The 12211-nt window shown below is 45.5% G+C and overlaps 1 protein-coding gene across 1 annotated transcript in view; it reads right to left on the reverse strand.

Annotated features, from left to right (window-relative positions):
- Positions 1–4649: 4649 nt before the first annotated feature.
- Positions 4650–12211, reverse strand: part of LOC139575272 (fibrillin-1-like) — a 119179-nt gene continuing 111617 nt past the window's right edge. The window contains exons 40-45 of the mRNA XM_071400231.1: positions 9360–9485; positions 6878–7000; positions 6302–6460; positions 5635–5706; positions 5358–5483; positions 4650–4840 (exon numbers count right to left, since the gene is read on the reverse strand). Coding sequence (XP_071256332.1) covers positions 4650–4840; positions 5358–5483; positions 5635–5706; positions 6302–6460; positions 6878–7000; positions 9360–9485 — 797 coding nt within the window. The remainder of the gene's footprint in view (positions 4841–5357; positions 5484–5634; positions 5707–6301; positions 6461–6877; positions 7001–9359; positions 9486–12211) is intronic.

Below are 12211 nucleotides of genomic sequence, written 5' to 3' on the forward strand. Positions count from 1 at the left end.
TACACTCTGTTACTGTAGTTACTGTGGTCTACAGTGTACACTCTGTTACTATAGTTACTGTGGTTTACAGTGTACACTCTGGTACTGTAGTTACTGTGGTCTACAGTGTACACTCTGCTACTGTAGTTGCTGTGGTCTACAGTGTACACTCTGTTACTGTAGTTACTGTGGTTTACAGTGTACACTCTGTTACTGTAGTTACTGTGGTCTACAGTGTACACTCTGTTACTGTAGTTACTGTGGTTTACAGTGTACACTCTGGTACTGTAGTTACTGTGGTCTACAGTGTACACTCTGTTACTGTAGTTACTGTGGTCTACAGTGTACACTCTGTTACTGTAGTTACTGTGGTCTACAGTGTACACTCTGTTACTATAGTTACTGTGGTTTACAGTGTACTCTGGTACTGTAGTTACTGTGGTCTACAGTGTACACTCTGCTACTGTAGTTACTGTTGTCTACAGTGTACACTCTGTTACTGTAGTTACTGTGGTTTACAGTGTACACTCTGGTACTGTAGTTACTGTGGTCTACAGTGTACTCTGTTATTGTAGTTACTGTGGTCTACAGTGTACACTCTGTTACTGTAGTTACGGTGGTTTACAGTGTACACTCTGGTACTGTAGTTACTATGGTCTACAGTGTACTCTGTTACTGTAGTTACTGTGGTCTACAGTGTACACTCTGTTACTGTAGTTACTGTGGTCTACAGTGTACACTCTGTTACTGTAGTTACAGTGGTCTACAGTGTACTCTGTTACTGTAGTTACTGTGGTTTACAGTGTACACTCTGTTACTGTAGTTACTGTGGTTTACAGTGTACACTCTGTTACTGTAGTTACTGTGGTCTACAGTGTACACTCTGTTACTGTAGTTACGGTGGTTTACAGTGTACACTCTGTTACTGTAGTTACTGTGGTCTACAGTGTACACTCTGTTACTATAGTTACTGTGGTTTACAGTGTACACTCTGGTACTGTAGTTACTGTGGTCTACAGTGTACACTCTGCTACTGTAGTTGCTGTGGTCTACAGTGTACACTCTGTTACTGTAGTTACTGTGGTTTACAGTGTACACTCTGTTACTGTAGTTACTGTGGTCTACAGTGTACACTCTGTTACTGTAGTTACTGTGGTTTACAGTGTACACTCTGGTACTGTAGTTACTGTGGTCTACAGTGTACACTCTGTTACTGTAGTTACTGTGGTCTACAGTGTACACTCTGTTACTGTAGTTACTGTGGTCTACAGTGTACACTCTGTTACTATGGTTACTGTGGTTTACAGTGTACTCTGGTACTGTAGTTACTGTGGTCTACAGTGTACACTCTGCTACTGTAGTTGCTGTGGTCTACAGTGTACACTATGTTACTGTAGTTACTGTGGTTTACAGTGTACACTCTGGTACTGTAGTTACTGTGGTCTACAGTGTACACTCTGTTACTGTAGTTACTGTGGTCTACAGTGTACACTCTGTTACTGTAGTTACCGTGGTCTACAGTGTACACTCTGTTACTGTAGTTACTGTGGTCTACAGTGTACACTGTTACTGTAGTTACTGTGATCTACAGTGTACATTCTGGTATTGTAGTTACTGTGGTCTACAGTGTATACTCTGTTACTGTAGTTACTGTGGTCTACAGTGTACACTCTGTTACTGTAGTCTACAGTGTACACTCTGTTACTGTAGTTACTGTAGTCTACAGTGTACACTCTGTTACTGTAGTTACTGTGGTCTACAGTGTACACTCTGTTACTGTAGTTACTGTGGTCTACAGTGTATACTCTGTTACTGTAGTTACTGTGGTCTACAGTGTACACTCTGTTACTGTAGTCTACAGTGTACACTCTGTTACTGTAGTTACTGTGGTCTACAGTGTACACTCTGTTACTGTAGTTACTGTGGTCTACAGTGTACACTCTGTTACTGTAGTCTACAGTGTACACTCTGTTACTGTAGTTACTGTGGTCTACAGTGTACACTCTGTTACTGTAGTTACTGTGGTCTACAGTGTACACTCTGTTACTGTAGTCTACAGTGTACACTCTGCTACTGTAGTTACTGTGGTCTACAGTGTACACTCTGTTACTGTAGTTACTGTGGTCTACAGTGTACACTCTGTTACTGTAGTTACGGTGGTTTACAGTGTACACTCTGTTACTGTAGTTACTGTGGTCTACAGTGTACACTCTGTTACTGTAGTTACTGTGGTCTACACCTCCACTGTGTTTCGATACACATAAAAGCAGGAAGAACAACAGGATGCTGCTATTGAAAAGGCTGGGTCCATATTACAGGCCGGTGTACATTCCTTTCTCACACAGCTACTCTGAGGGACGTGCTGCTCTCTAGGCTTTCCTCTCATCATAATCTAGGGTGTTTAGCAGGGAGAGGAACTACAGGCCAGTAAAGCCCAGAGGAACTCCTCTAGGAGGGGGAAGATATGCAGCACAGCCCCCTGGTCCCTGATACATGCCTCACATACTCACTAACTAACGACTAACCAGGACAGCATGTCTAACACATTCTTCTACTTGTCCAACACACACATTATTCTGTTCTTCTATCCCTCTCCGTCTGTCTGTTGGTCTGTCTGTTGGTATGTCTGTCTCTATGGTGCCAGTCTGTTTGTTATTTAGACTAGAACTCCTTTGTCTTTGTCATGTCATTGAACAAAAATGTTTGGTATGACAAAATAATTGTATTTGGCATGGCAACGACAGAAACAGACTGACACCAGGAATAGGGGATCTATTTAGAAAACATATTTCTGCTCCCTTTCTTCTCCTCCCTGACACTCAGCCTATCCTCCCTCATCCTTACCCAGACACTATCCTCCCTCATCCTTACCTAGACACTATCCTCTCCCCCATCCTTACCCTGACACTATCCTCTCCCCATCCTTACCCAGACACTATCCTCCCCCATCTTTACCCAGACACTATCCTCCCTCATCCTTACCCAAACACTATCCTCCCTCATCTTTACCCAAACACTATCCTCCCCCATCTTTACCCAAACACTATCCTCCCCCATCTTTACCAAGACACTATCCTCTCCCCCATCCTTACCCAGACACTATCCTCTCCCCCATCCTTACCCAAACACTATCCTCCCCCATCTTTACCAAGACACCATCCTCCCCCATCCTTACCCAAACACTATCCTCCCTCATCTTTACCCAGACACTATCCTCTCCCCCATCTTTACCCAGACACTATCCTCCCCCATCCTTACCCAGACACTAACCTCCCCCATCTTTACCCAGACACTATCCTCCCTCATCCTTACCCAGACACTAACCTCCCCCATCTTTACCCAGACACTATCCTCCCCCATCTTTACCCAAACACTATCCTCCCTCATCCTTACCCAGACACTAACCTCCCCCATCTTTACCCAGACACTAACCTCCCCCATCTTTACCCAGACACTATCCTCCCCCATCTTTACCCAGACACTATCCTCCCTCATCCTTACCCAGACACTAACCTCCCCCATCTTTACCCAGACACTATCCTCCCCCATCTTTACCCAAACACAATCCTCCCTCATCTTTACCCAAACACTATCCTCCCTCATCTTTACCCAAACACTATCCTCCCTCATCTTTACCCAAACACTATCCTCCCCCATCCTTACCCGGACACTATTCTCTCCCCCATCCTTACCCAGACACTATCCTCTCCACCATCTTTACCCAGACACTCTCCTCTCCCCCATCCTTACCCAGACACTAGACTCCGCCATCTTTACCCAAACACTACCCTCCCCCATCTTTACCCAGACACTATCCTCCCTCATCCTTACCCACACACTATCCTCCCCCATCCTTACCAAGACACTATCCTCTCCCCCATCCTTACCCAGACACTATCCTCTCCCCCATCCTTACCCAGACACTATCCTCTCCCCCATCCTTACCCAGACACTATCCTCCCCCATCCTTACCCAAACACTATCCTCTCCCCATCCTTACCCAGACACTATCCTCTCCCCCATCCTTACCCGGACACTATCCTCTCCCCCATCCTTACCCAGACACTATCCTCTCCCCCATCCTTACCCAGACACTATCCTCTCCCACATCCTTACCCAGACACTATCCTCTCCCCCATCCTTACCCAGACACTATCCTCTCCACCATCCTTACCCGGACACTATCCTCTCCCCCATCCTTACCCAGACACTATCCTCTCCCCCATCCTTACCCAGACACTATCTTCTCCACCATCCTTACCCAGACACTATCCTCTCCCCCATCATTACCCAGACACTATCCTCTCCCCCATCATTACCCAGACACTATCCTCTCCCCCATCCTTACCCAGACACTATCCTCTCCCCCATCCTTACCCAGACACTATCCTCTCCACCATCCTTACCCGGACACTATCCTCTCCCCCATCATTACCCAGACACTATCCTCTCCCCCATCCTTAACCAGACACTAACCAGACACTATCCTCTCCCCCATCTTTACCCAGACACTATCCTCTCCACCATCCTTCCCCAGACACTGTCCTCTCATCCCCCCTGTCCTCCCTTACCCTTACCTATCCTGCTCCATATTTTAGTGATTGAACCAGGCATTGTCTTCTCATCACCCATCCTCACCCCTCCCTCCCCCATCCTTACCCCTCCCTCCTTCATCCTCCCCCATCCTCACCCCTCCATCCTCCCACATCCTTACCCCTCCCTCCTCCCCCATCCTTACCCAGACACTGTCCAGTGGGGGTGAAGCGGTATCCAGGTTTACATTCACAGCGGTAGCTACCAGGCATGTTGAGACAGCCTGCATTCTGCTGGCACACTGGCCCATTCTGACACTCATCAATGTCTATGAGGGAAAGAGAGAGAGAGAGAGAGAGAGAGAGAGAGAGAGAGAGAGAGAGAGAGAGAGAGAGAGAGAGAGAGAGAGAGAGAGAGAGAGAGAGAGAGAGAGAGAGAGAGAGAGAGAGAGAGAGAGAGAGAGAGAGAGAGAGAGAGAGAGAGAGAGAGAGAGAGAGAGAGAGAGACAATGTATTAATTACTCATAGATATTTCAGCAAATAGACCCTGAGACCTGTCATACATGTGCAACTATATAAAACCCTATCCGGCTTGGAGGCCCATGACAAGGTGACATGGACTCCGAGGGTTTTATACAGCAACACCATGCAGTCAAAGAAATACCAAAAGATATAAGGCTGCCATTCAATCCACTTTTAAAGGTAATTTATGCTTGAGCCAACCTGCCCAGTGTTTACTGTGAATGCGCCTCGGATTGAATCCGGGCCAAAGACTATAAAGGGTAGTAGTTCTATGTTCTATGAGCACACAGCATGGGCACGCCTTACCCATGGGGCACGCCTTACCTTCACAGATGAGCAGCTTGTCATTGTAGAGGAAGCCCAATGGACACTCACACCTGAAGCTGCCAATCATGTTGATACACACGCCGTTCTCACACACACCTGGGATTTCCCTGCACTCATCAATGTCTGTAACACAGACAGGCACACACACACACAAACACACAAAAACACAAACAGATACACATAATAACTTTTTAAATGTTTTTATTAGTCCTGTGAAGCTGTTTACTGGATTTTATTACAATAGTGTCCTTCCACTGGGAGTGGTGTAACTTACCGATGACCTGTCCTGTGTAGATATCAATGTAGTATCCTGGTCTCTCACTTCCACACAGAATGGAAAACTCATCTAGGGACAGACAGATGGCAGATTTGAGTGTGTGTGTGTGTGCGTTCTGCGCGTAGTGTATATGTGTATGTGTGTGTGTGTGCGCGTTCTGCGCGTAGTGTATATGTGTCTGTGTGTGTGTGTGTGTGTGTGTGTGTGTGTGTGTGTGTGTGTGTGTGTGTGTGTGTGTGTGTGTGTGTGTGTGTGTGTGTGTGTGGGTGTGTGTGTGTGTGTGTGTTTGTGGGTGTGTGTGTGTGTGTGTGTGTGTGTGTGTGTGTGTGTTCTGCGCGTAGTGTGTGTGTGTGTGTGTGTGTGCGTGTGTGTGTGTGTGTGCGCGCGTTCTGCGCGTAGTGTATATGTGTCTGTGTGTGTGTGTGCGTTCTGCGCGTAGTGTGTGTGTGTGTGTGTGTGTGTGTGTGTGTGTGTGTGTGTGTGTGTGTGTGTGTGTGTATATGTGTCTGTGTGTGTGTGTGCGTTCTGCGCGTAGTGTGTGTGTGTGTGTGTGTGTGTGTGTGTGTGTGTGTGTGTGTGTGTGTGTGTGTGTGTGTGTGTGTGTGTGTGTGTGTGTGTGTGTGTGTGTGTGTGTGTGTGTGTGTGTGTGTGTGTGTGTACTCACTGGTGCTGGGTACAGGACACTGTTCACAGGGTCTGTTCCAGGCCCGTCCAATGTTGTAGGAGCAGCAGCACATCTTCTTGGTCATGTTGAAGGTCAACGCTCCGTCACACGTCCCGTTGTCAGAGTAGAAGTTCCTGTAGCAGAAACTCTTCCTCATGTCTACGGGTGGGAGGGGACAAACAGTCATTAGTCACATGGTGTTGTAGAAGCAGAGGTGTGACACTCTCTCCATTATAAAATATATAGTTTATTATAGGTCCGTAATTAAAAACATACTGTGAGGTTTTGGTCAGAGACCTTCATCAGACATGGTGTTGTGATGACATAATGTTGTAGAGAATAGATCTAACACATAACACGGCGGCATTGTAAATTCAGTCTGTTTTGAATTGACGTACCTGTATAGATAAAGGTTACATACTACAGTAAATCAAATAACTACAAATGATTCTATCTTGCTGCCAGTCTGTTTCTGTTGTAGTCAGAAACCAACTGTATTCAGACCACACACTCTGTACGTAGTTAAAGACATTATTGTTTAAGAGTGAGTAGTACAGTGTATTGTACTGTACGTACCCATACAGTTGTTTCCTCCATTGACCTGCATGTAGTCCACAGGACAGATACAGGTGTAGTTTCCTATGGTGTTGTAACACTGGCCTGGTCCACAGATACCTGGACGCTCACACTCATTAACATCTCCAGAGAGAGAGAGAGAGAGATAGAGGGAGAGGAAACAGTCATGTTAAACACAGCTATATGATGTTTATCTTTATCTTTCATTTAATATGCATACAACATTATGAATGTCTAATAGAGCCAAGGTGAGGTAGATGTTGGTAGTCTACTCTGGGAGTTAGAGGGTTGCCAGTCAGAGCTGAGGTGGGGGATGGTAGTCTACTCTGGGAGTTAGAGGGTTGCCAGTCAGAGCTGAGGTAGATGATGGTAGTCTACTCTGGGAGTTAGAGGGCTGCCAGTCAGAGCTGAGGTGGGGGATGGTAGTCTACTCTGGGAGTTAGAGGGCTGCCAGTCAGAGCTGAGGTGGGGGATGGTAGTCTACTCTGGGAGTTAGAGGGTTGCCAGTCAGAGCTGAGGTGGGGGATGGTAGTCTACTCTGGGAGTTAGAGGGCTGCCAGTCAGAGCTGAGGTGAGGGATGGTAGTCTACTCTGGGAGTTAGAGGGCTGCCAGTCGGAGCTGAAGCTGGGAGTCTTGTACAGGTATTTACAGTATATGATAAAGCTGTTTTAGGTTCTGTCAGGCCATAGTCATTAGTAGCCTACAGACTGTCTACTGCATCACTGTACTAGAACCATGTAGCCTGCCAGGCAGAGAGCACAGAGTGTACAGAGAACAGGCTGATATGAAGACAGACATCACAGCTTTGTTCCCCTGGTCTGGACAACAAACACTCTCCAATTAAACAGCTATTAGACACAGGCCTTTTCCTATCTCTCCTTGTCTTCCCATACACACAGGGGCCAGAACAGCCTTCCTTTGGTCACAGTTATAGACACACTGACTCATCAGAACTCTGTTATTGTCCTGCAGTTATGGACAGATGTTGACTGTGCCCCAAATAGCACCATATTCCCTATGTAGGGCACTACTTTTGTCCAGAGCCCTGTTAGCCCGGTCAAAAGTTGTACACTATACAGGGAATTTGGTGCCAAATGAGTCACAGCCCAGAACTCTGCTATTGTCCTGTAGTTAGAACATTATGGACAGGTGATGTCACTTGTGTCCTGAGAACTAAACATTCCTGTTATCCTGAGTTATGATGAGTTGTGTTGTTTGGAGAGAGAGAGAGAGAGAGAGAGAGAGAGAGAGAGAGAGAGAGAGAGAGAGAGAGAAAGAGACAGAGAAAGATCCAAAATCCAGAAAAGAGCCGTTAAATTCTACAACCACCTAAAAGGAAGCGATTCCCAAACCTTCCATAACAAAGCCATCACCTACAGAGAGATGAACCTGGAGAAGAGTCCCCTAAGCAAGCTGGTCCTAGGGCTCTGTTCACAAACACAAACACACCCCACAGAGCCCCAGGACAACAGCACAATTAGACCCAACCAAATCATGAGAAAACAAAAAGATAATTACTTGACACATTGGAAAGAATTAACAAAAAAACAGAGCAAACTAGAATGCTATTTGGCCCTAAACAGAGAGTATACAGTGGCAGAATACCTAACCACTGTGACTGACCCAAACTTAAGGAAAGCTTTGACTATGTACAGACTCAGTGAGCATAGCCTTGCTATTGAGAAAGGCCGCCGTAGGCAGACATGGCTCTCAAGAGAAGACAGGCTATGTGCTCACTGCCCACAAAATGAGGTGGAAACTGAGCTGCACTTCCTAACCTCCTGCCCAATGTATGACCATATTAGAGAGACATATTTCCCTCAGATTACACAGATCCACAAAGAATTCGAAAACAAATCCAATTTTGATAAACTCCCATATCTACTGGGTGAAATTCCACAGTGTGCCATCACAGCAGCAAGATTTGTGACCTGTTGCCACAAGAAAAGGGCAACCAGTGAAGAACAAACACCATTGTAAATACAACCCATATTTATGTTTATTTATTTTAACTTGTGTGCTTTAACCATTTGTACATTGTTACAACACTGCATATATATAATATGACATTTGTAATGTCTTTATTGTTTTGAAACTTCTGTATGTGTAATGTTTACTGTTCATTTTTATTGTTTATTTGACTTTTGTATATTATCTACCTCACTTGCTTTGGCAATGTTAACACATGTTTCCCATGCCAATAAAGCCCCTTGAATTGAATTGAATTGAATTGAATTGAGAGGAACACAGCACACCTACATTACAGGACAACAAGGTCTGGTCATTCATTACTCTCTATTTTTTCTCTTTTCTCTCTTTTCTCCTCCTGTCTTCCAAAAACACTCGTCATTGTCTGGACTCAATTTCCGGCCTGCGTGTGTATGATGATAGTGTATGTGTGTGTATGTGAGTGTGTGTGTGAAAGCGTTTGCACGTGTGTGTGTGTCTATGAGGGCCATGAGTATGTGTGTGTGTCTGTACCTTCACAGACTCTGTTCTCCTCGTTGAGTTGGAAGCCTTTGGGACATTCACACTGGAAGCTACCAAAGGTGTTGATGCAGTTTCCTCCTTGACACAGGCCTGGCAGCTCCTGGCACTCATTGATGTCTAAATGTAAACGAGAACACAGAGATAGGGGTTAGGTTGAACTAACCTTCCAGTGTTGCAGTGATGGGGATAGGGGTTAGCACACAATTAAACAGAACATAGGATATTTATGGGGGTTAGGGTTGAACTAACCTTCCAGTATGACAGTGATGAGGTTAGAGGTCAGGTGTTAAACTAACCTTCTAGTATAACAGTGATGAGGTTAGAGATCAGGGGTTAGTTTGAACTAACCTTCCAGTATGACAGTGATGAGGTTAGAGGTCAGGGGTTAGGTTGAACTAATCTTCCAGTATGACAGTGATGAGGTTAGAGGTCAGAGTTTAGGTTGAACTAACCTTCCAGTATGACAGTGATGAGGTTAGAGGTCAGAGTTTAGATTGAACTAACCTTCCAGTATGACAGTGATGGGGTTAGAGGTCAGGGGTTAGGTTGAACTAAACTTCCAGTATGACAGTGATGGGGTTAGAGGTCAGGGGTTAGGTTGAACTAACCTTCCAGTATGACAGTGATGAGGTTAGAGGTCAGGTGTTGAACTAACCTTCCAGTATGACAGTGATGAGGTTAGAGGTCAGGTGTTGAACTAACCTTCCAGTATGACAGTGATGGGGTTAGAGGTCAGGGGTTAGGTTGAACTAACCTTCCAGTATGACAGTGATGAGGTTAGAGGTCAGAGTTTAGGTTGAACTAACCTTCCAGTATGACAGTGATGGGGTTAGAGGTCAGGGGTTAGGTTGAACTAACCTTCCAGTATGACAGTGATGGGGTTAGAGGTCAGGGGTTAGGTTGAACTAACCTTCCAGTATGACAGTGATGAGGTTAGAGGTCAGAGGTTAGGTTGAACTAACCTTCCAGTATGACAGTGATGGGGTTAGAGGTCAGAGTTTAGGTTGAACTAACCTTCCAGTATGACAGTGATGAGGTTAGAGGTCAGGTGTTGAACTAACCTTCCAGTATGACAGTGATGAGGTTAGAGGTCAGAGTTTAGGTTGAACTAACCTTCCAGTATGACAGTGATGGGGTTAGAGGTCAGAGTTTAGGTTGAACTAACCTTCCAGTATGACAGTGATGGGGTTAGAGGTCAGAGGTTAGGTTGAACTAACCTTCCAGTATGACAGTGATGGGGTTAGAGGTCAGAGGTTAGGTTGAACTAACCTTCCAGTATGACAGTGATGGGGTTAGAGGTCAGGGGTTAGGTTGAACTAACCTTCCAGTATGACAGTGATGAGGTTAGAGGTCAGAGTTTAGGTTGAACTAACCTTCCAGTATGATAGTGATGAGGTTAGAGGTCAGGGGTTAGGTTGAACTAACCTTCCAGTATGACAGTGATGGGGTTAGAGATCAGGGGTTAGGTTGAACTAACCTTCCAGTATGACAGTGATGGGGTTAGAGGTCAGGGGTTAGGTTGAACTAACCTTCCAGTATGACAGTGATGGGGTTAGAGGTCAGAGTTTAGGTTGAACTAACCTTCCAGTATGACAGTGATGAGGTTAGAGGTCAGGGGTTAGGTTGAACTAACCTTCCAGTATGACAGTGATGAGGTTAGAGGTCAGAGTTTAGGTTGAACTAACCTTCCAGTATGACAGTGATGGGGTTAGAGGTCAGAGGTTAGGTTGAACTAACCTTCCAGTATGACAGTGATGGGGTTAGAGGTCAGGGGTTAGGTTGAACTAACCTTCCAGTATGACAGTGATGGGGTTAGAGGTCAGAGTTTAGGTTGAACTAACCTTCCAGTATGACAGTGATGGGGTTAGAGGTCAGAGTTTAGGTTGAACTAACCTTCCAGTATGACAGTGATGAGGTTAGAGGTCAGGTGTTGAACTAACCTTCCAGTATGACAGTGATGAGGTTAGAGGTCAGAGTTTAGGTTGAACTAACCTTCCAGTATGACAGTGATGGGGTTAGAGGTCAGAGTTTAGGTTGAACTAACCTTCCAGTATGACAGTGATGGGGTTAGAGGTCAGAGGTTAGGTTGAACTAACCTTCTAGTATGACAGTGATGGGGTTAGAGGTCAGAGTTTAGGTTGAACTAACCTTCCAGTATGACAGTGATGGGGTTAGAGGTCAGGGGTTAGGTTGAACTAACCTTCCAGTATGACAGTGATGGGGTTAGAGGTCAGGGGTTAGGTTGAACTAACCTTCCAGTATGACAGTGATGGGGTTAGAGGTCAGGGGTTAGGGTTGAACTAACCTTCCAGTATGACAGTGATGGGGTTAGAGGTCAGAGGTTAGGTTGAACTAACCTTCCAGTATGACAGTGATGGGGTTAGAGGTCAGAGTTTAGGTTGAACTAACCTTCCAGTATGACAGTGATGAGGTTAGAGGTCAGGGGTTAGGTTGAACTAACCTTCTAGTATAACAGTGATGAGGTTAGAGATCAGGGGTTAGGTTGAACTAACCTTCCAGTATGACAGTGATGGGGTTAGAGGTCAGAGTTTAGGTTGAACTAACCTTCCAGTATGACAGTGATGAGGTTAGAGGTCAGGGGTTAGGTTGAACTAACCTTCCAGTATGACAGTGATGGGGTTAGAGGTCAGAGGTTAGGTTGAACTAACCTTCCAGTATGACAGTGATGGGGTTAGAGGTCAGAGGTTAGGTTGAACTAACCTTCCAGTATGACAGTGATGGGGTTAGAGGTCAGGGGTTAGGTTGAACTAACCTTCCAGTATGACAGTGATGGGGTTAGAGGTCAGAGGTTAGGTTGAACTAACCTTCCAGTATGACAGTGA

This window comes from Salvelinus alpinus, chromosome 5 (genome assembly GCF_045679555.1).
Source record: "Salvelinus alpinus chromosome 5, SLU_Salpinus.1, whole genome shotgun sequence".
Lineage (NCBI taxonomy): Eukaryota > Metazoa > Chordata > Actinopteri > Salmoniformes > Salmonidae > Salvelinus > Salvelinus alpinus.